The 24202-nt window shown below is 41.3% G+C and overlaps 1 protein-coding gene across 2 annotated transcripts in view; it reads right to left on the bottom strand.

Annotated features, from left to right (window-relative positions):
- fbxw8 (F-box and WD repeat domain containing 8) overlaps positions 1–24202 on the bottom strand; it is a 183934-nt gene that overhangs the window by 47620 nt on the left and 112112 nt on the right. For both annotated transcript variants that reach the window (XM_068055169.1, XM_068055168.1), the window contains 2 exons: positions 22211–22407; positions 15216–15434 (listed from right to left, as the gene is read on the bottom strand). In XM_068055169.1, the coding sequence (XP_067911270.1) occupies positions 15216–15434; positions 22211–22407 (416 nt within the window). The remainder of the gene's footprint in view (positions 1–15215; positions 15435–22210; positions 22408–24202) is intronic.

The raw sequence follows: 24202 nt of genomic DNA, 5'->3' as shown, positions 1-24202 counted from the left end.
GAAAGAAGGATCTGGCTTGGTGAAACACATGTGCAAAAATAATTGGAATTCCAGCAATGTTTTGAAAGGAAGTTCAGAACTTTATGGGTGTTTTGAAAGGAAGTTAAACTTATAAAAGGACAGGAACGTCAGCAGTTTCAAGGAAATCACAGGGATTTGACCTTTCTTCAGAGCAGCTTGAGTGACCAGGGGGAGATACTGTGTCTGGACATGTGACCATGTTCAAGAAGGTGCTTTTTTCACTTTGGATTCTTTATGTCTGAGATGGTAACTGTCGGGGTTGTCCATAGTTTGCCAGTAGAGGGAATTGACCTACTCCTAGGGAATGACTTGGCCGGAACAAGTGTATCAGTTTCTCCTGTAGTCACAGAGAAACCAAGTGAAACGGAACAATTACAGGAACAAGTTCCAGGAATATTTCCTGCATGTGTAGTCACCCTAGCAATGGCTGAACTAGTTCCATTGTTGGAGGTAAAATTGGCACCACAAACAGGTATCCGAGTATGTGAAACTTTCCTTGGGGATTTAGATAACCCAAATAAGATGTTGAACAAGTCTTCTTTAATCGCAGAACAACAAGCTGATCCAGAGTTACAAAGAATAGCACAGTCAACTCTGACAGAAGCTGAGGTGAAAGGAGTCCAAGGCTATTATGTTGAAGTCGTGGTTCTGAAGAGGAAATGGAGACTGCCTCATAGACTTGCGGATGAAAACTGGACATTTGTTCGACAGATAGTGGTACACCTAAATATAGCCAGGAATTATTAAGGTTAGCACATGACAGTCCTCTATCAGGACAGATGGGGATCCGGAAGACCAAATCACATATAAGTCAACATTATTACTGGCCAGGCCTTACAAAGGATGTGAGGCAGTTTTGTAGGACATGCCAAATGGTGGGAAAACTGCAACCTACCATAAAACCAGCACCTCTAATTTCCATACCAGTTATTGAGGAACCATTTAGTAGGGTATTGGTAGACTGTATAGGACCCTTGCCAAAAACAAAAGCAGAACACCAATATATACTCACTATCATGGATATGGCTATTCGATTTCCAGAAGCTATTCCTTTGAAGACATTTACTGCTAAAGTAGTAGCAGAGAGGCCCAATTCTTTACAAGATATGGATTCCCATTTGACGTTCAATTGGATCAAGGTTCTAATTTCATGTCTAAAATATTTCAAGAAGTTGTGGATAATTTGGGTATCAAACAGTTAAAATCTTCAGCATATCACCCACAGACACAGGCAGCTTTAGAGAGGTACCATTAAACTCTCAAAACAATGATTTGAGCAGACTGTCACGAATATCCCCATGACTGGGATAAAGGGCTAGAATTTCTTTTATTTGCCACTGCAGATTCACCAAATGAGTCTACAGGTTTCAGTCCTTTCAAATTGGTTTACGGACATGAAGTAAGAAGTCCTCTGAAACTCATCAAAGCCAGGTTCTGAGAACAAAGGAATGAATCTTTGATACTAGACTATGTATCCGTGCTCCGGGAAAGGCTCATGAAAACTTGCAATGTGGCTCAGGAACATCTTAATGCATCGCAAGCCAATATGAAAAAATGGGCAGACATGAACGCAAAGACCCGAAACTTTAAACCAGGGGATGGAATATTAGTATTATTACTGTTACAGAGTGAACCATGAAAAGCATGGTTCACTGCCCGTATAAAGTGATCAAAAGAGTGGGTATGGTAAATTACTTGATTGATACCCCTGATCTCCGGAAAAAGAATCGACTGTGTCATATCAATATGTTAAAGCAATATTATCGCAGGGAGGAGGATAAGCCAGTACAGGTATGTCAGATAATGGGGACTGTTGAGAAGGAAAAGGATAGTGAGGATGAGGCAGAAGGAGGCCGAGATAATTCCTACTATTCGATTAGCTAATACAGAATGGCTAGAAAAATTGGACAACATGCTTTTGTACTTAGATGCAGAACAACGTGAAGACCTAACAAGGCTACTCACAGCATTTAAAAGAGTCTGTAGGGATAAGCCAGGATGTACTACCTTAGCTACACATGATGTGGATGTAGGAGAATCCGTTCCTTTCAAATGGTATCCTTACCATTTAAATTCAGACAAACAGGCCCAAGTAAAAGCAGAAATCCAATACATGCTGGAAAACAATTTAATTGAACCTAATCAAAGCAGCTGGAATTCACCAATAACATTAGTGCCTAAACCGGATGGGTCAACCCGACTTTGCATAGCCTACAGAAATGTCAATGCAGTAACAAAGGCAATAACCTGCTCACTAACGCTCAGTTTGGATTCCGCCAGGGCCACTCAGCTCCTGATCTCATTACAGCCTTGGTTCAAACATGGACAAAAGAGCTGAACTCAAGAGGTGAGGTGAGAGTGACTGCCCTTGACATCAAGGCAGCATTTGACTGAGTATGGCATCAAGGAGCCCGAGCAAAACTGGAATCAATGGGAATCAGGGGGAAAACTCTCCACTGGTTGGAGTCATACCAAGTGCAAAGGAAGACGGTTGTGGTTGTTGGAGGTCAATCATCTCAGCTCCAGGACAACACTGCAGGAGTTCCTCAGGGTAGTGTCCTAGGCCCAACCATCTTCAGCTGCTACATCAATGACCTCCTTTCAATCATAAGTTCAGAAGTGGGGATGTTCGCTGATGATTGCACAATGTTCAGCACCATTCGCGACTCCTCAGATACTGAAGCAGTCCATGTAGGAATGCAGCAAGGCCTGGATAAGTGGCAAGTAACATTCGCGCCACACAGGCAATGACCATCTCCAACAAGAGAGAATCTAACCATCTTCCCTTGACATTAAATGGCATTACAATCACTGCATCCCCCACTATCAACATCCTGGGGGTTACCATTGAGCAGAAACTGAACTGCAGTAGTCATATGAATACCGTGGCTACAAGAGCAGGTCAGAGGCCAGTAATCCTGCAGTAAGTAACTCACTTCCTGACTCCCCAAAGCCTGTCCACCATCTACAAGGCACAAGTCAGAAGTGTGATGAAATACTCTCCATTTGCCTGGATAGGTGCAGCTCCAGCAACACTCAAGAGGCTCGACACCATTCAGGACAAAGCAACGCGCTTGATTGGCAACCCATCCACAAACATTTACTCCCTCCACCACTGACGCACAATGGCAGCAGTGTGTACCATCTACAAGATGCACTGCAGCAACGCACCAAGGCTCCTTTGACAGCACCTTCCGAACCCGCGACCTCGACCGCCTAGAAGGACAAGAGCAGCAAATGCATGGGAACACCACCACCTGCAAATTCCCACTCCAAGCCACACACCATCCTGACCTGGAACTATATCGCTGTTCCTAAAGCTTGGAACTCCCTTCCTAACAGCACTGTGGGTGTACCTACCCCACATGGACTGCAGCGGTTCAAGACAGCAGCTCACCACTACCTTTGCAAGGGCACCTGACCTGGCCAGCAATGCCCACATCCCATGAATGATTAAAACAAAACTCCTACCCAATTCCTCACTTAGAAGACTGTATTGACAGAGTGGGCAGTGCCAGGTTTTTTACAAAGATAGATTTGTTGATGGGATACAGGCAAGTTCCTTTGACACCTTGAGCTAAAGAAATATCAGTTTTTGTCACAATGGACGGTCTTTATTAGTGCTTAGTGATGCCATTTGGGCTGAAAAATGCCCCAGCAACTTTCCAGAGATTAATGAATCAAGTGGTAGCCACTGTTCCCAACTGTGTCATGTATCTTAATGATGTACTAATATACAGTAACACTTGGAAGGAATACTTAAAACAACTAGAAACTGTGTTTAAAAAATTAAAAGCCGCTGATTTAGTGGTAAATCTGGCAAAAAGCGAATTTGCAAAAGTAAGAGTAACCTACCTCGGACATATAGTGGGGCAAGGACAAGTGTTGGCAAGAATGGCAAAAGTACAAGCCTTAGTGGAGTTTCCTATCCCTAAAATTAAGTGGGAAATCATGAGGATTTTGGGGATGTGTGCATTCTACAGAAAGTTGGTACCGAATTTTAGTGCTGTAGCTGCTCCACTGACGAATTTGCTACAGAAAAAGAAAACCAGGTCAGGTGAATGCCAGGCAGATTTTGAAAAGCTCAATGCAATCTTAACTAATAAACCAGTGTTGGCTGCTCCAAATATTGCTAAACCCTTCAAGATAGCGATTGATTCTAGTGACTTGGGGGTTGGTGCAGTCCTATTGCAGAATGATGATTCGGGCATAGAAAAACCAGTAGGGTACTTTTCAAGAAAACTGAATCGCCACCAAAAAAAAGTATTCCACTGTGGAAAAAGAAACGTTAGGACTATTGCTAGTTCTTAAACATTTTGTAGTATATGTCCACCACGACTGCAAAGCAACACTGATATACACCGATCATGTGGAAAAATTTAAAAAGCAAACTGCCAGAATATTCAGATGGAGTTTATTGTTACAGCCTTAACACTTGAAAATTGTAGACATTTAGGGAAAAAACAATGTTATCGCAGATGCTTTATCACAAATTTAACTTAATTGAGTTACATGAGTAACCATGGGTACAAAGAAAAATTGTGTTAACTACCAGCAGAGTGAATCAGGGGCATGAGTGTGAAAATTTTAAAATGTTTTCAATTTCTGATTTACATTGTAATGAAATGCATTCAAGAATGGCGTTTCATTTCGCCAAGGGCGAAGGTGTCACAAAATGTTTTATTTTTGTACTAAAATCTTGGACTTCTATGTGTTTCAAAAAAAAATGAAAGAGGGATTTTACTCAGTGAAGGACACGTGCAAAAATAATTGGAATTCCAGCAATGTTTTGAAAGGAAGTTCCGAACAAAGTTGAACTTTATGGGTGTTTTGAAAGGAAGTTAAACTTGTAAAAAGACACGAAGTTCAGCAGTTTCAAGGAAATCAAGGAAAGAATTTGACCTTTCTTCAAAGCAGCTTGAGTGACAAGGGGGAGACACTGGGCTGGATTTTTACCTTAGGCAGATGGGAATCCGCCACCGATGTAAAAGTCAGTGGCAAACCCGTTTCCGCCTAGCCCCGGGATCTGTCCCGCATTTTATGGGTCCCCTGGCTTTAATTGTTCCGAGGCGGGACTTCCACCCACTTGAGGGAGGAGGTCTCGCCTCAGTGAGCGGCCAGCCAATCAGCGGCAGGAGCGGTGGCTATTGCTGGGACTGCAGCCCAGCTGACGCCATGGAGCCTAGAGATGAGGTAAGTTGGGCTTGGCTCACCAGGGGGATCGGTCCTTCCCTGGTGTGGCTGGGGTGGTCGTTTGGAGGGAGGGAGGGGGGGGGGGGGGTGGCGTCTTGGGTCCCGGAGATGGTTTGGGAGGTGGGAGCAGCCCTCAATCGGGCACCCTATGCCCGACTGCCATGGCCACCACCCCCCGCCCCGGGGCACGGAGAGACCGTTAAGTGGCCATTTAAGGGCCTTGATTGGCCTCGGGTGGCTGGCCCCCCCACCCGACCGCTGTAAAGTTGACCGGAGGTGGGAATGGGGCGGGTAGGGCTCCCACTCAATTTTACGCCACCCCCACGCCACCAACGGACCCGCTGGGTCAGCAATAATCAAGCTTACTTATGTGTTTGCACATAGCAGTCCTTAAATTGTTGTACATTGCTGCAAATACTACAGCACATTGCACTAATTTAAACACCAAGTGGACGTTGTGGAAAAAAAAGTTAAAAGTTAGAAAGAGTTAAAAACTGTACCAGGTTGATTTTTCTTGTTCCAAATCTTGAATGAAAATACCTAATGACACTCTACAGCACAATCAATAGAGAAGGAAGGGGAATTAAGATTCACAAATTGGGAATTAATTATATTTTTTAAAAAGACAGATAAAAGATTAAGGTTGGTGAAATTGGATAGCACCAGCCTACTGGCATGATCTGGATACAGCGAATGATTCTTGAACTGGAAGTCAGCCCGAGCCCTAATTGAAAATATTAGGTTATTGACATGATCTTACAGCAGATAGTTTGCACTGTGTCTGGTGGTAACCCTGAAGTTACAAACTGAGCTAACATTTCAAAAGATTTCTAGACTTGATGGAGCAAGACTCAATGTTACTAACAGCAGCAATCTGCATTTATATATTCATCTTCATTTAAAAAAAACACACCTCAGAGCATTTTACAAAGGGAAAGAGTGGATACTGAGAAGGCAGCAAAGGAATTTAGGGACAGGAAACACAGAGGTAAGTGTTTAGGAGGCTTTTAAAGAGGTAGGAAATTAGACCGAGAGGTGAAATAATTAAGGTGTAATGGCTGAAAGATTGACCTGGATAGTGGACTGAGGGGGCAGGGAACAAGATGTAACCCAGGCTGCGAGCTAGGGCATATGGCTGGAGAAAATTTCCCAAGTGGCTTTGTAAAGCTGTGGAAAATGAGAAGGAGGATGTTCAAACCAATTTGCTAGGTTTTAAGGAGCCAGTGAAGCTGGGAATGGTCAGGGTACTAGACATTCAAGGGGGAGGAATTTGAACCTCAGAGTTCTGGATTATTTATGCAGGGTGAAGGCTAGTCAAAGCAATCATTTGAGAAATCTATCCTGAAGGAGTGATGGCCTGCATGAAAGATTCCAGCAGCAGGGACTGGTGAAGTGGTGGTATAAGTGGCTAATGCTCTGGAAGTGGAAGGTGGTGATCTTGGGTACATAGAGCTATAACACTGGCATCTATCCAACAATGTGGAAAACTACCCAGGTATGTCCTTTTCACAAAAAGCAGGACAAATCCAATCCGACCAATTATCGCATCACCCCATTAGTCCACTCTCCATCATCAGCAAAGCGATAGAAGGTGTTGTCAACAGTGCTATCAAGTGGCACTTACACAGCAATAATCTGCTCACCAATGCTCAGTTTGGGTTCCACCAGGGCCACTCATCTCCATATCTTCCTCAGTCTTGGTCCAAAGACAAAAGAGCTGAGTTCAAGAGTGGTCAGAGTGACTGCCCTTGACATCAAGGCAGCATTTGACTGAGTAGGGCAACAAGGAGCATTAGCAAAATTGAAGTCAATGGGAATCAGGTGGAAAACGCTCCACTGGTTGGAGTCAAAAGAAGATGGTTATGGTTGTTGGTGGCCAAACATCCAAGCCCCAGGATATTGCTGTAGGAGTTCTTCAGGGTAGTGTCCCAAGTCCAACCATCTTCTGCTGCTTCATCAATGACCTTCCCTCCATCTTTCTTTTTATTTGTTCGTGGGATGTGGGAGTCACTGGCTATGCCAGCATTTATTGCCCATCTCTAATTGCCCTTGAGAAGGTGGTGGTGAGCTGCCTTTTTTTTTATAAAGAGATACTGCACTGAAACAGGCCCTTCGGCCCACCGAGTCTGTGCCGACCAACAACCACCCATTTATACTAACCCTACAGTAATCTCATATTCCCTACCACCTACCTACACTAGGGGCAATTTACAATGGCAAATTTACCTATCACCTGCAAGTATTTGGCTGTGGGAGGAAACCGGAGCACCCGGTGAAAACCCACGCGGTCACAGGGAGAACTTGCAAACTCCACACAGGCAGCACCCAGAATCAAACCCGGGTCCCTGGAGCTGTGAGGCTGCGGTGCTAACCAATGCATTCTTGCCTTCTTGAACTACTACAGTCCTTGGAGTGTAGATACAGCAACAGTGCTGATAGAAAGGGAGTTTCAGGACTTTGACCCAGTGACAGTGAAGGCACAGCGACATAGTTCCAAGTCAGGATGATGAATGGCTTGGAGGGGAACTTGCAGGTGGTGGTGTTCCCATGCATCTGCTGCCCTTGTCCTTCTAGGTGAAAGAGGTCGTGGGTTTGGAAGGTGCTATCGAAGGAGCCTTGGTGAGTTGCTGCAGTGCATTTTGTAATGGTACACACTGCTGCCACTGTGCACTGCTGGTGGATGGGGTGCCAATCAAGCAGGCTGCTTTGTCCTGTATGGTGTCGAGCTTCTCGAGTGTTGTTGGAGCTGCACCCATCCAGGCAAGTGGATAGTATTCCATCACACGCCTGACTTGTGTCTTGTAGATGGTGGACAGGCATTGCGGAGACAGGAGGCGAGCTACTCGCATAATGTCAGAAGTGAGGATGTTTGCTGGTGATAGCAGTATTCAGTGCCAATTTTGACTCCTCAGATACTGAAGCAGTCCATGTTCACATGCAGCAGACCCGGACAACATTTGAGTTTGGGATGATAAGTGGCAAGTAACATTCATGCTGCACAGTACCAGGCATTGACCATCTCCAACGAGAGAATCTAACCACCTCCCCTTGACATTCAAGAACACAAGATGCATTACCATCACTGAATACCCCCACCATCAGCATGCTGGGGGTTATCATTGACCAGAAACTTAACGGGACCAGCCATATAAATACTGTGGCAACAAGAGAAGGTCAGAGGCTGGGAATTCAATGAATAACTCACCTCCTGACTCCCCAAAGCCTGTCCACCATCTACAAGGCACAAGTCAGGAGTCTGATGGAATACTCTCCATTTGCCTGGATCAGTGCAGCGCCAATAAAACTCAAGAAACTCGACACCATTCAATGCAAATGCTGGCTTTGCCAGTGATGCTCAAATCCCATTAAAGAATAAAAGAAAGGGTAGTGGTGGGGGTGGGGGGTGGGGGCGGAGAAGCAAAATCAGCTCAAGGTCAAAAAGAACGTATGTTACATTTTGGTTTAGATGTTTTATACGTCTATAAGTGGTTTAGTGTGTTGAATACATTTATACAAATACTTTGAGTTCATGAGTCTCAACATCAGAATCACTATCAGCAAACCTCAGGCAGACTTCAAGCTTTCAATGATGCAGAAACAACAAAGAAAAAGTTAGAAATAAAAACAAAATGCTGGAAATACCCAGCAGGTCTGGCAGCATCTGTGGAGAGAGAAATAGAGTTAACATTTCAGGGCTATGGCCTTTCATCAGAACTGGGAAAAGTTAGAAATGTTATAGGTTTTGAGCAAGTGAATGGTGAGGGTGGGATGAAGAAGAAAAGGGAAGGTTTGTAACAGGATGGATGGCAGGAGAGATTAAATGACAAAACTTTTATGGCTAAAGGCACTAGTAAAGGCATTGGTAATGGGACAAGTAAAGAAACAAAAGATATGTCTAGATGAGGTGTGAACAGCAGGATTCTGAATAGCTGCCTTCCAAAAGCAAAGTAAAAGAAATGAGAGAGAAAAGAGAGAGAATAACCAAACCAGCAAAGAAAAGCAAAACAAAATAGGGGCAGAGATTACAATCTAAAATTGTTGAATTCAATCTAGAGTCCAGAAGGCTGTAAAGTGCCCAGTTGAATGATTAGGTGCTGTTCTTCGAGCTTGTGTTCAGCTTCATTGGAACACTGCAGCAGGCCAAGGACAGAAAGGTCAGAGTGAGAGCAGGGTGAATTAAAGTGACAGGTGACTAGAAGCTCGGGGTCAGACTTGTGGACTGAATGGAAGTGTTCCGCAAAATGGTCACCCAGTCTGCATTTGGTCTCCCCAATGTAGGAGACTGCATTTTGAGTAGAGAATACAGTACACTAAATTGAACTAAGTACAAGTAAACCACTGCTTCACCTTGAAGGAGTGTTTGGACCCTGGAACAGTGAGAAGGGAGGAGGTAAAAATGCAGGTGTGCATTACCTGTGCTTGCATGGAAAATGCAGCAGGAAAAGAATGGGGTGTTGGGGGTAACTAAGGAGTGGACCAGGGTATTGCAGGCGGAACAGTCCATTTGGAATGCTGAAAGGAGAGGGGATGGGAAGATGTGTTTGATGGTGGTATCACGCTGGAGATGGTGGAAATGATGGAGGGTGATCCATTGAATACGGAGGCTGGTGGGGTGGAAGCTGAGGACAAGGGGAACCCCATTGTGGTTTTGGAAGGGAGATGGGGAAAGAGAGAGAGAGCAGAAGTGTGGGAAAATGGATGGACATCGTGAGGGCCCCGTCAATCACAGTGGGGGGAATCTTCAATTGAGCAAAAAAGACATATTCGAAGGTTGCAACATCCAAACAAATGGAGATGGAGAAACTGGGAGAATGGAATACAGTCCTTATAGGAAGCAGGATGTGACGAAGTGTAGTCAAGGTAGCTATGGAAGTCAGTGGGTTTATAGTGAATACCAGTTGATTGTTTCCATTTCTGGGGATAAGCTAAGAAGTCAAGGAAGGGAAGGAAAGAATCGTAGATAGACCATGTGAAGGCAAGAGAAGGGTGGAAATTGGACGTAAAGTCGATGAAATTTTCCAGTTCAGGGTGAGATCAGAAAATGGCACCGATACAGCCATCAATGTACCAGAAAAATAAAAAGTCAGTACTTTTTTTTTACCCACTTTTGTGAGGAAATGTATGTAGGATTGTAGTATTTTGCTAAGTAGAAAATAGAACAGCAGGCAGGAGGAGATTTGTGTGTATAATTCTGATAACATTTATAAACAATTTAAAAATGTCTAAAATGTAAGCTGGAATCTTTGTGCACCAAACTCTTTTGACCACTTGCACATTTAACACCTGGGTTTGAATCCAGCTTACCACTGGTGGAATGAAAGTACCCTATCTCTGATGGGGAAGCAAAATGATTTTGCAGCTTCAATCCAATCCCTTCTACACATTAGCCCACAGCACAATTTCATAAGTTGCCCTCAAGCAAGCGTGCACTGCTCAAGCAGAATAGACATTGTTACAGCAGAGTAGATGGAGGCGAACTTTGTATCTGGCTCAGTTTAACTGACACAGAAGTGCTAGATGCTAATAACTAATGACCAAAGTAGAAGTGTGTCCTATACCCCACTAATGGCATTTTCACCTTGAAAAATGGTATTTTTCACCTTGAATAAAATGTTAGTGCACTTGCTTATATGCAAAACCTATCAGCAACATTTGAAAGATTCTGTGTCCTACAGGTGATTTTCATTAAATAAAAACTCTTTGTAGTCGTGTAAGATTAAACGGTTTTGAGATGTTAGGAATAAACCATCACAGGCTGCCAAAAACAGGTGTCGAAGAAGACACAAAAGAAGACAATTTATCTAATACGACCTTCCATGACACACATCTCGACAGCTTATTTCGAAATCAAAAACATACAGTTTAATCTTATACTACTGCTTATAATGAAAGTCATACTCGTCCTGATGAGATCTTTTTACCAGGTCCTACTGTTTATTAAACTTACCAGTAAGTGTAATTAAAATTCTGACAGGTGGCAAACATAAGCAAAATGCAGAATTACTTCCCACCACTTACGAAATTTGATTGAGTCACTTGCCGTTAAGTCAACCCTTCTGTTAACCATAGAATAAAATTATACAGTGCAGTCGGTGGCCATTCAGCCCATCACTCACATAAAGTGAATGGACAGAGAAAATCCAAAACCCTTTTCTATGCATACACACTGTATTTACTCTTCGAGATTTAGTTATGTGTTGCATGATGTTTTCACTGCAATCTACCAAATTACAATCATTTAAAACTGTTCGAAATATTTACATTTTTTAAAATCTTCCACTACAATTAAAACAAAAGCAGAAAATTATTCCTATTTTTCAGCAAATTTTCTGCTAAAGAAATTTTCCTGAATTAATCCTATCATTGCATAGTAGATTCCTGTTACAGTAATATGTAGGTTGTTGGAGGGAAAGTGTTATTAGCCTGGAAGTAATAACAACATTGGTTCATATCAATAGGATAAACACCTCCTCAGCCACAATACAATTTGCTTACTGACTAAGAGATTGTGTTTGGCATTACCCATTTAGTGGGAACTTCTAGTGATGAATATAATGGGAAAAAAAATCAATAAAATGTATATATGCACCTAATAATTTTGTATAACAAATCCTAGCTGCTGGATGTATACTGCTAGAAAGGGAAGTTAAAGAGTTACATGAACTGATTGGGAAGAACATGCTGAAAATAAGGTGCAAAAAATTTTTAAAGCTATAAGTCTAAAATATCAATAAAAGGGACAGTAATTAGTGCAACTTACTGAATTTTTAGACAACCACTAGGCAACATGCTGCTAGGAAAGTTTTACAACGCATATTAGGTACCAGCACTCAGCTGGAAGTAATTTCATTATAAATCTGCAACAATGTCACATTCATTAATCTCCTTGTGTGAATGCCAACATGCATCAAATGGCAGCCTGACAGTGGCAACAGAAAGTGACTAAGATAATAACCTTCCTCAGAACATAAAACTGAGACAGTAGGTTTACCAGGAACAATTATAGATACCAGGGACTGATCCCAAGACTGAATTGCCATCTGAGAAATCCAGAGCAGTTACTTAACTGCTCAAAGCTTATTTTTGTAGTTTTTGACTTTATCTGACTGTTCCATTTTGATTGCTGATTTCTAATCACTGCCAGATATCCATTATGATTTACATATGGGGTGTGCAATGGCAAACTACTGTATACATAATTTATCCTATTAGTGAGTTGAGTAGGTCCTACGAGTGTGATAGATTCAGCATTCAACTGCTTGCCATTCAGTATTGTTTATGCAATAAATAAGGTATAAAATATAACAATAAAATTTTATTTAATTACTGGATTAATGTATTTTAGCCTGGGCTATTGTAGCATGGAATATACTTTAGAGGTATCTCGGTTGAGGAAAAAAGTGACACCTTTAAAACTACAATGCAGAATAGACAAACAAGTTAAGTATAGTCACAATTAAGGCCTCCCCCAGCACTCTTAGTGTATGCTAAAGCAACAAGGCAGTTTTCAGCAAACTCACATGTATCTGCAATTGTAGTTTTACAAATTTATGAATAGAGTGAACTGTTTAGCAAGTTACAACATTAACAATTACCCTTCTTCAGAGATATTTTGCACTGAAAAGTGCATGGAGAGCCCACTTCAAAAGTCAGAAAAATACCATCCTGTCAAACTATCTAGTTCAGGCAAAAACTGAAAATCAATTTATTTCAAGAAATAAATTCATATCAAAACAAAATGAGCAAAGCCAGAACAACATACAACTCTTACTTGTTAAACTGGAAATAACACTCTCCAGAATCTAAAGTTATCTATTTCAGACATTTAATGACATAGGTGCATTCTTTTGCACCCATAAATCCTCTCTCAATGCTCAGGACATGGAAATATGATTGAATTGAATTAACTAAAAATGTCACAGGTGTTAATTTTGAGACAATAATCATCTTCCATTCATAAAGCATTCTGATGAGTTGCTGCTACATCAGTTGGTCAACTAGTATACATATAGTATTTCAACAGCTTGAGTATTAACCAAACAACCAATGCAATCAACATGCTAATGTGTTATCTCCAGGGCTAGGAATGTGTTACTGCTTGGACAGTGTTCATGTACTCACTTAAACCCAGGTCCAATACAAAGACAAAGGGAAAACAACTGATAGAACTCCATTTTAAAATCGTAGGATATTGTCCTCGCTACAATTCCACATGAACAAGATACAATATAGAAATATTTTATGATTATGACACAGTTGGGACCATGCAAGAACAAGTATATATCCCAGAAAAAGAAATGTAAGGAATTGTGAGAGTGAAAGAGCAGTTAATGAGGTCTAAAGTCAGATTATGGGGAGAAGTGCTGCATGGGCCATTGTTCGGGCCCTTACTGTTCTTAAACTACACAAGTGAGGCAGATGCTTAAACCAAATATTAAGCATGCCAAATTGGTGGAAAATACAAAAAAAAGGTTGCAGCCAACAATTTGCAGAATTGCAAAGAAAGGCCAATGAGACTTAACATTCAAATATAAAATATTGCATATTAAATCATAAAATGTGCATAAGTATACAACAAATGGACATTAATTAGCTCAAAGATATTTAGAAAGGTACTCGGGGATAATTTTAACTTTGGCAGATAGTGTAAAATGGGAGATATATGATCGGCTGCCCATTATACATCACACCCGATTTTCCTTTGGAAAATGGGGAGAGGTGTATATGGGTTACTGTTTCTACATCTGCTATTTTACACCTTCACCCCAAGTTAAAATTACTCCTATAGTCTCTTCCTTTTCAAAACTGAACTGTCCTTTGGAACATCCTGCAGACATGATATAAATGCCAACTTTCCTTTTCTTCCTATGCAATGTACCACAACAATTTAAAAGACACAGAATAGCAATGGGAACAGCCACAACTGTACAACTTAGAAAGATTATAACCAAACTTTACAATGGATTGTTCAGACCACATTTGCAATGCTACGTTCTATTCCAGTCACATGACAAAAATGATATATATGCTTTTGAAAGGATGCAGAAGAGGATTAAGACTGATCTCAAACACAAAGTCAGTAAGCTACAAGCAAAGGTTGGAGAAATTCAAGTTCTGTCAAATGGGCTTTTCTTCTCCTTAACATTTTCTTTAATGTCCTTGTGTGAAATGTTATTTATTTCCATCTAGAAAATGTTGTTTCATCATTAAGATTAGAAGTTATAGGAATGTAATTTTTTTTCACCAGCATTTATTGTAACATAATGTCATGAAACTAGTCTAGATTTCCAGGCTTTTGGCACTCTAAATATTACAAGAGTATAGTACCTAGCCTTCAGCTCCTTTCTAAAATGATTTTGTGGTATAATTTTATTTGCAATAGCACTGTGTCCCAGCTCTAGAACCTTGGATGAGTATTAAGACAAATATTGTTACAAAGATAACTTTAAAATTTTCAGAGCACTAGGTAGATATGAAATTAGTCCTAGTTTCTGCATTGAAAAACAAAACTTTAAAAAATCAACTATCTTTGACAAAGGGTATAAATATAAGTAACAAATCTGTTTTCTGCCTTATTTTTAGTTTTAGCATTTCATGAGAGAACTAACACCTAATTTGGAGATAGTAAACACTGATCAATCCTGAAACTGCAAAAAGAATTTCGCTTAACTTCTTACCAATAAACCATAACATTCTAAGTTGAACAGGATTTCAAGGAAACTAAAATAATTCTACATCTCGCAGGAATACCATTAAGGAGTGCAGATACTACAGAATATTGCCAGTTAAATCCAACAGAAAGCTCAAGATGATTCAAGACATGGGTTGGAACATAAATACAGCAAAGAACACAAGCTTAAAGTGGAACGCAATTCATTATGTGTAATAGTCTGTATTCTAACCAATGCTTTCAACAAATTTTTAAATTCAGTAAATATTGTCATAATTGCTGCCACATTTTTAACATTACTATTTATCGAAGAATTAGGAAAAAAAATTACCTTATTGCCATGACTCATTATCCAACCAAAACTTTTGACACCACAGGCAACCCGATTAATGGATACATCCAGGCAGGTCACTGTATTTCCATATATGGAGTGAAGTACCTTTGGCTCTGTATAAGGGTTGAGTAAGTAAACAGTATCTTCAGCTGCTGCTACTAGTGGTTGGTTTTCATCTGTATTTAGAGCACCTGGAATAAGCTGAAGATAGCTAACCTATAAAATAATGGGAAAAAAATAGGTTGTAGCAGTTTTATGGATTACATGTCACAACATAGAAAAATAAAAATAATCATTGAAGTATCAATTAAGCATGTTTGACATACATGGTGGTTTCACTTTTTAGGAAGTGAATTAAACCCTCGCTTTTCACACAATGTAACCTCAATTATTCACGCTCTCAATTATCTGCAAGAATAAAGGAATAATGAGAGACTGGCAGGAGGTGGTTTTATTTCTACTCCACTCACCTCTCTGTTCTGCTCCCAGCAGTAAGATCAGCTGGCATTGGAAAAGCTTATGCCAGCTCAAAACAAACCACATAACCCCACCTCAACAGACTCGAGGAAGCTGGCCTAAAACAAGGAAACATCCCACCAACTACAGAGGTGGACACTAAAGGATACATGTGGTCACCTCCAGCTATCCTATTGGCAGTCTCTGTTAAACTCAGCATTGCAGAGCTGTCGAGTTAAAAATCAATATCGAGCCTGCCTGTTCAAACAGCTTCCAGTGCCACCAAGTGCAGCCTGTGTTGAATATAACTATATTGACTTTGGCTAGCTCATTTGGGCTTATGACGGGTCCAGCAGCTGCAGTCATGAACGGGTACATGGGGGAGTTGTGAGCTAGCAGATCAGCTATCCAGTGCCAGTGTATCTTGCCAGCAGAAACACAGTAAAGGATGGGAGTACTGCAACAGAGGACTGAGGCAGGCTGCAACACATTCAACATTTAGAGTACCAATCTGTAGTGTAATTTAGGGCTATTGATTATCTACCAATATCCACTCTCTTTCTGAGGTAATCTTGGTTATGGCAGATAATTAAAGGTTGACTGTATTACTTTTGTTGCTTTTCAACTGCAGTGAATATTTCTTATATCTTATCAAAACACTTTAATTTATAATACATGAGTGAATGGTGTTACTATAGATTCAGTCTGGTGCAAAGCCAGCATTACATTCTTCTCATTAGGTAATGAAACCAATATAGTTCTTGGCAAGAAAATGATGTCATGGCAACCCAGCAGGTTTAAATGAGTGACCATGGTTAAATGATTCGAGGAATAATTAACACCTGTGATATTCACGGTAATTGGCAAGATGCATGAGTGACTTATATAATTAAATGAAAAACTTCACCACTGGAGTGTTGTTCTCTTGAAAAACTTCAGTGCATATACCACAGGGCTCACATTAATACATGTTTCACACAGTTTTCTTTAAAAATACACTGGTTGTTTAGTTTTATGTCTCTGCTTTCTCAATATATAATCAAATGCTAGTTTTGGTAAATACTTAAAGGAAAATAACTAATGTAGCTTGATATTAGCCAGTCTGCTGCCTTCACCAACTTGAAAAGATAAATTAACAACTTTAATGGTGTCTTTGCTGTACAGTCACTGTTAAGAGTTCAGATTTTCTCAACACCAGTTCGCAGTGCTTTAAGCAAAATGACAGCTTCAAGAACAGACCATTTTCCCACAAACTAAAACATGCAATCTTACACTAGCCATAAATTGGATAGTGTGCCATGAAAGAAAGGGAAACTGGCATTTACACTGCACCCTCCACATCCTCAGCATGTCCCAGAGCACTTCATAGCCAAAGTACTCAAAGTTTTGACACTGTTGTAATGTAGGAAATCAATTAACCCTAATTATAGTGAAATACAGTAGTCATTAGATAGAACACCCACCATGTTCACCTGTCTACATTGAAAGCCAGTAAATAACATTGTCAGTACGTTACATTTAGGCTAAAAGTAACAAATATTTTTGCAAATTAAGTTGCACAGAAGCAGAAAAACACAGTAAGAAATAAATAGCACAAAGCTTGACTCATAAACTGTTTCAAAGCAAAGAAAAAATCCAAAAAATGCTCAATACTTTTCAGCGGCATCACAAGGGAAAATAACCCATATACGGCCCATGTTAGCTCCATTTTATGGCTCAGTAAGTTTGAAGCAGGCAAATGGGGTTACAGGGTTGCTCCTCAATTACCAGTATTTTGATCTTACGGTCGGCTCACTTGATGACCAAACAGATGCTTTTCTATGGTGAGTCAGTTAAGATATTAATCATTTCTAAAACATCAGCAGATAAGATGTAAAGAGTAATTTCCTGGCCACCTGTTAGTTCTTTTGCTTCTCATTCCCGATGGCACAGAAAGCACATCTCTTGCGGTTCTTGTGTACATATGAATGATTTTAAACAACGTACAGCCCAGCCTGGTCAGAAAAAAAGCTCCCTTCGTGGTTCAGCAATTTATTTTGCAATGCATTTATTTATATGCTTCAACAACAACTGGGCCAGGGTCTTTGTCACAACCTGACTTGTTATTGCAAAACAAGGAACATAACTTCTCCCTATTTCATACATAACAAAAACTCAACATCGCACTCACTATGGTATGTGTAATATTCTTAGTGTTTACAGCTTTAATTAGAGCCCCCATACCTGGCCATGACACATACTGTACTGAGGAAGGGTTAGCAGAGCATGAAGGGTTGGTAGAGGCAGGAACCCTTACAACATTTAAGAAGTATTTAGATGAGCACTTGAAATGCCATAGCCTACAAGGCAAAACGCCTTGTGCTGGAAAGTGGGATTAGATTAGATAGGTGCTTGATGGTCGGCACAGGCACAACGGCCGAAGGGCCTGTTTCTGTGCTGTATAACTCTATGACTTAAAGACTCAAACAGAAAACTGAAATAAAAGTTGTGTGGGTTGAAACATTAGTTAAAATTGGCAAGAGTGAGGTTCACTTTATGCTGATACATCATTTTGATTGGGACAGTAAGAAGCACTATTTCATAGGCATGGGCTAGCAGCAGCAAGTCTAAAAGTGACCCTAGTAGTTGGGAGGCAGTTGTGCTGTGAGGAAAAGGGCAGATATCCATTTTTTCAAAGATGCTCAAAGAAGACAGACATGCTTGGTCAGTGATAAGACTAGAACTTTTTTAAAAAGAATTTTCATACAATATTTAGTGGGTCTTGTCATCTTTGCATTCAAAAATTAGATGCCAACATTATCATGGATTTTTCCATATTGTGGCCGAGTGATACATGTCCCATCACTCTTTTAATACATTTCCCATTAACGTGGCAGACTATGACACAGTGATACAAACTTTGGCCACTGGGTGCCACCATGCAGCACTTTGTTCCCGGCTACCTTTGCTCCTGAGTCTTGGAGCAGCTTCCAGTTTGGGTCTTCTGCTGTGCACTGTCGCCTCCCTCCTTCCTCAGAAGAAATGGTGTCTGCAATGGTGCTTTTGCCCCGCTTAGATAATAACTTTAACCTACACTTCATGCAAGTCCCCTGGAGTTCTATCCCTAGTGCCCCTTCAGCCTATTGTCAGTTGCTTACCAACATTTGGTTGGTACTGCCCTCCACTCCTGTTTCCTGCTGGAAGCCCCAGCCAATGTAAACCCAACCTCCACTAGAACTTAATCTCCTTACCCCTTATTGATGTTATGTATTGCTTTATGTCCATGTTCATTACTGCAATATATGGCTTCTCTCCTAAACTCTTCCCAAAATTATTTATTGCCACTCACTGCCAAATATCACTTTGTTCCCTTTGAGGCTAAATTATTTACTCCGGTTCATAGCCACTCTCCCAACCCTGAATTGAAATTATGTAATCCAGTAAGTATCCATTACTCTGTAGTGATCTCTTTTTGCATCCTCATTCAAAATGCCATTTCTATCAATAATCAATTTCGTCCTTCACTAAAACATCAGAAACGCTTTTCTTACAGAATCACAGAATGGTTACGGCACAGGAGGCCTTTCAGCTTGTTGTGTTTGTGCCAGCTGTCTGCAAGAGCAACTCAGCTAGTCCCACTCCCCTGCCTTTTCTTTGTAGCCCTGCATTTTTATCTTCAGACTCCAATTCCCTTTTAACAGCCGCTATTGAATCTGCCTCCACAGACTTTCAGGCAATGCATTCCTAACCACTTGCTGCATAAAAATTTGTTCCTCATGTTGCTTTTGATTCTTTTGCCATTCACCTTATATCGGTGTCCTCTGGTTCTCACCCCTTCTGCCAATGGTAACAATTTGTCCCTAATTAATCTGTCCAGACCCATGATGATTTTGAACACCTCTTTCAAATCTCCTCTCAACCTTCCCATCTCTAAAGGAGAACAGCCCCAGTTTCTCCAATATATCCATGGAACTAAGCCCTTCATCCCTGGAACCATTCTCATAAATGGTTCACCATACCTTTCTTGCTTTATGCCTCTATGTATAAAGCCCCAAATCCATATGCCTTATTAACCACTTTCTCACTCTGCTCCTGCACCCTCTTTAGAACTGTATCCTTTATTTTATATTGCCTTGCCTCGTGCTTCCTACTAAAATGTATCACACTTCTCTACATTAAATTTCATCGGTCAGTATCCACCCATTCCACCAGCCTGTCTATGCCCTCTTGAAGTTTATCACCATCCTCCTCACAGTTTAAAATACTTCCAAGCTTTGTGTGATATTCAAGTTTTGAAATTGTGCCCTGCACACCCAAGTCAAGGTTATCGACATAGATCAGGAAAAGCAGTGGTCCTAATACTGACCCCTGGGGAACCCCATTATACACTTTGCTCCAGTCCAAAACACTAACAATAAAAATTACTTTTCTTTTATTTCTCCCACCTGACTTTAACATCAGTCTTCTCTCCCCACCAATCCAACACCTCTTCAACTACTACTCTCTTCACATCCCTCCAACTACTTCTAAGCTCCACCCAAATACTTCCCTTTAATATTACAGCTGCCCTAACAACCTACCACCCTCACCTCTCAAGTTTTCCTACTCTCTATCCTATACAACCACCACCAAATCCTCAAGTCTCCTCCCACACATCATTCACTTCAATTCAAACTCTCTTCAAATTCTCCAAAAACTACTAACCAATACAAAATATGATCACTTACTTTGAATGCACACTCCCCATTTCCACTTAAATATCACAATTACGCCACCTTTCCAGATTGCAATACTACTTGCACATGTGCAAGCACAATCACTAAGCCATACTTTTCTCACTTGAAAAAAAAGAGGTGGTCACTTGGAATGTACAAACTCTCTTGCAACAGAAGATACCAGAGCAGCAGAAATGACAAGCACCACAACATCTGAAGTTTTTTAGCAGACCATAGAGTGTTTACTTAACATCCTTAAACAAACCTATATCTTCACTTTAGCAGCAGAGCATCACATTATTTCTGGATATAAACAAGAATGTTTTTTCTCCATGGTATTATGAACTCCTGGCAAAAGCAGTCAATACTGTGTCAATTAAATCTTTGAAAAGCAAACTGATAAATATTTGTTTGAGAAAGTGAGTGAAGATTTTAAGGATAAGTTATAATGATCACAATGATTTCTGTGCTGCTGGGAACATGGAATGCAGCAACCCAGAGAGGTAAATCTGTATGAATATTTTGGAGCTTTGCATGACTATGTCTGAGGGATTAAGGAGATGTTTTACAGTGTTATCTTCTTGAAGATTCACTGTTAGATGGTTGCCACCTTTAGGAAACTGAATGGATTGAACAAATTGTACATGAGCTGTGATGGACGAAAATGACCTTTGCTCATAACAGTCACTACATTCCAAAAATAATTAATTGAAGATTTTTGAAATCTTTCAATATAATAAGGGTATCTATAAATGTAAGTATTACTTTATTAATATTGATCTTTCTCCTAAATACATTTGATTGATTGACCTTTGTTCTTGCTTTGGATTGCTTAACCCCATGAAATATGTTAAACATTCTAAGGGACATTTCTTTTGGGCCTCCTTATCTCGAGAGACAATGGATACGCGCCTGGAGGTGGTCAGTGGTTTGTGAAGCAGCGCCTGGAGTGGCTATAGAGGCCAATTCTGGAGTGACAGGCTCTTCCACAGGTGCTGCAGAGAAATTTGTTTGTTGGGGCTGTTGCACAGTTGGCTCTCCCCTTGCACCTCTGTCTTTTTTCCTGCCAACTACTAAGTCTCTTCGACTCGCCACAATTTAGCCCTGTCTTTATGGCTGCCCGCCAGCTCTGGCGAATGCTGGCAACTGACTCCCACGACTTGTGATCAATGTCACACGATTTCATGTCGCGTTTGCAGACGTCTTTATAACGGAGACATGGACGGCCGGTGGGTCTGATACCAGTGGCGAGCTCGCTGTACAATGTGTCTTTGGGGATCCTGCCATCTTCCATGCGGCTCACATGGCCAAGCCATCTCAAGCGCCGCTGACTCAGTAGTGTGTATAAGCTGGGGGTGTTGGCCGCTTCAAGGACTTCTGTGTTGGAGATATAGTCCTGCCACCTGATGCCAAGTATTCTCCGAAGGCAGCGAAGATGGAATGAATTGAGACGTCGCTCTTGGCTGGCATACGTTGTCCAGGCCTCGCTGCCGTAGAGCAAGGTACTGAGGACACAGGCCTGATACACTCGGACTTTTGTGTTCCGTGTCAGTGCGCCATTTTCCCACACTCTCTTGGCCAGTCTGGACATAGCAGTGGAAGCCTTACCCATGCGCTTGTTGATTTCTGCATCTAGAGACAGGTTACTGGTGATAGTTGAGCCTAGGTAGGTGAACTCTTGAACCACTTCCAGAGCGTGGTCGCCAATATTGATGGATGGAGCATTTCTGACATTAGTGACAGACAAACTTGATGAATCTGTGATAATGAATGGGCTCACAAAAGGCAATGAGCAGTGACTAGTAAATGAACTATACAGATACAATGCAAACACAAACCCACCAGTTTCTGGAGTTCAAACTGGTATGCTTTTCGCCAATATCCTCTCTCATCGCTGGATTCTAATCTTACTTGACAACCTGAGGAAGTTGCTACTGCAGCGTTGTCTGATCCGATAGCTATAGCATGTATCTCCTGGCTATGCTGATAATGATGTACTGGTTCCTGTGCAAGAACTGTGCTCCATACATCAACAGCACCTGCAGGTGAGCATATGAGGAAAGCAGTAGTATGATTATACAACATAGGCTCAGAAAATATATGCAAATAATATGAGTTCTAAAAATACTCATCTACAATTCCATTTAAAGCTCTTTTAGCTCCATGCATTCAGATAGCCCAGTAATTGTTTTTCATTTAAAAAATGTGTATCACTTCACATATCACATGGGAAATTTAATAAATGAAACTTCACAATGCAGTGTTTGCACAGTGCACATTAATCTGCCTTGGACATTATGTTTAAATCAGACAAATGTAGAAATAGTGACGCAAGAGTCAATAACTTTTAATTCCTCTGTAAGATGCTTTGTATTATGTACTTCCAATAGTTTAATACAGGCCAATGCTAAAAATCAATTCTCAATAGGTAAAGAAATTGCAGGATTAAAACATGCTTTTTTGAAATCAAATAGGTAAAGATCAGTACACATACCACATTACAATTAGTATTACAGCTGGTTCCCCAAACCTTAAAGTACTGCAATCCAGTGGTTAATTTTTATGGACTCTTATTCCCAACTGTTCCACATGTTGAGGGAATCATGTATTTTGGGGAGAAATTCATCTGGGTTCCTTGTCTGGGCCAAGAATCACAACTAATGAGGCTGTCTGTAATTGGACCATGGGCCTTGTTTCAATAATGTAGGCAAGTTGCTAGTGCCTGTCGTGCCTTCATAGGCAGCTTGCCTATTTGAAGACATGGATATCGGGCTGCTTGTCTTGTTGGCAGTAGCCCAAAGGTGAGTTCACTGAGGGGTGGCGCAGGGCGGAGCAGCAGTGGGTTAGGGTGGGGGCGCAGCTGGTCACAAGTGCAGTGGGTCGGGGAGTCCTCCGGCTCATTATACTTCCCACACTTAAATAGATTCAAAGGCTCAAAATGTATTAAGAGCAGTGACTGGGCTGGATTCAAACCAAAGTTCCACCAATGAAAATACAGGGCCAGTAACCATGTTATCCAGAATTCTCCACTTTCAGAGTCCATTACTGCTTACATAATTGCAAGAACAACAGAACATAAGAATTAGGATCAGGACCGGCCAGACAACCCCACGAACCTACTCCGTCAAGCAATAAGATCATGGGTGATCTTTGACCTCAACTCCTCTTTCCTGCCCTATCCCTATATTCCTCCACTCCCTTAGTCCAAAAATCTATCAATCTCGGTCTTGAACAGCTGAACATCCACTGCCATCTGCGTTTTTCTTTCTTCATTCATGGGATGTGGGCATCACTGGCTATGCCAGCATTTATTGCCCATCCCTAATTGCCCTTGAGAAGGTGGTGGTGAGCTGCCTTCTTGAACCGCTGCTGTCCATGTGAGGTAGGTACACCCACAGTGCTGTTAGGAAGGGAGTTCCAGGATTTTGACCCAGCGACAGTGAAGGAACGGCGATCTAGTTACAAGTCAGGATGGTGTGTGACTTGGACGGGAACTTGCGGGTGGTGATGTCCCCATGCATCTGCTGCTCTTGTCCTTTGAGGTGGTAGAGGTCGCGGGTTTGGAAGGTGCTGTCTAAGGAGCTTTGGTGCGTTGCTGCAGTGCATCTTGTAGATGGTACACACTGCTGCCACTGTGCGTCGGTGATGGAGGGAGTGAATGTTGTGCAAGGTGTGCCAATCAAATGGGCTGCTTTGTTCCGGATGGTGTCGAGCTTCTTGAGTGTTGTTGGAGCTGCACCCATCCAGGCAAGTGGAGAGTATTCCATCACACTCCTGACTTGTGCCTTGTAGATGGTGGACAGGCTTTGGGGAGTCAGGAGGTGAGTTACTCGC

This window comes from Heterodontus francisci, chromosome 23 (genome assembly GCF_036365525.1).
Source record: "Heterodontus francisci isolate sHetFra1 chromosome 23, sHetFra1.hap1, whole genome shotgun sequence".
Taxonomy (NCBI): Eukaryota; Metazoa; Chordata; class Chondrichthyes; order Heterodontiformes; family Heterodontidae; genus Heterodontus; species Heterodontus francisci.
Note: the sequence above shows the minus strand (reverse complement) of the source record. Positions and strands in the feature narration are given on the sequence as shown.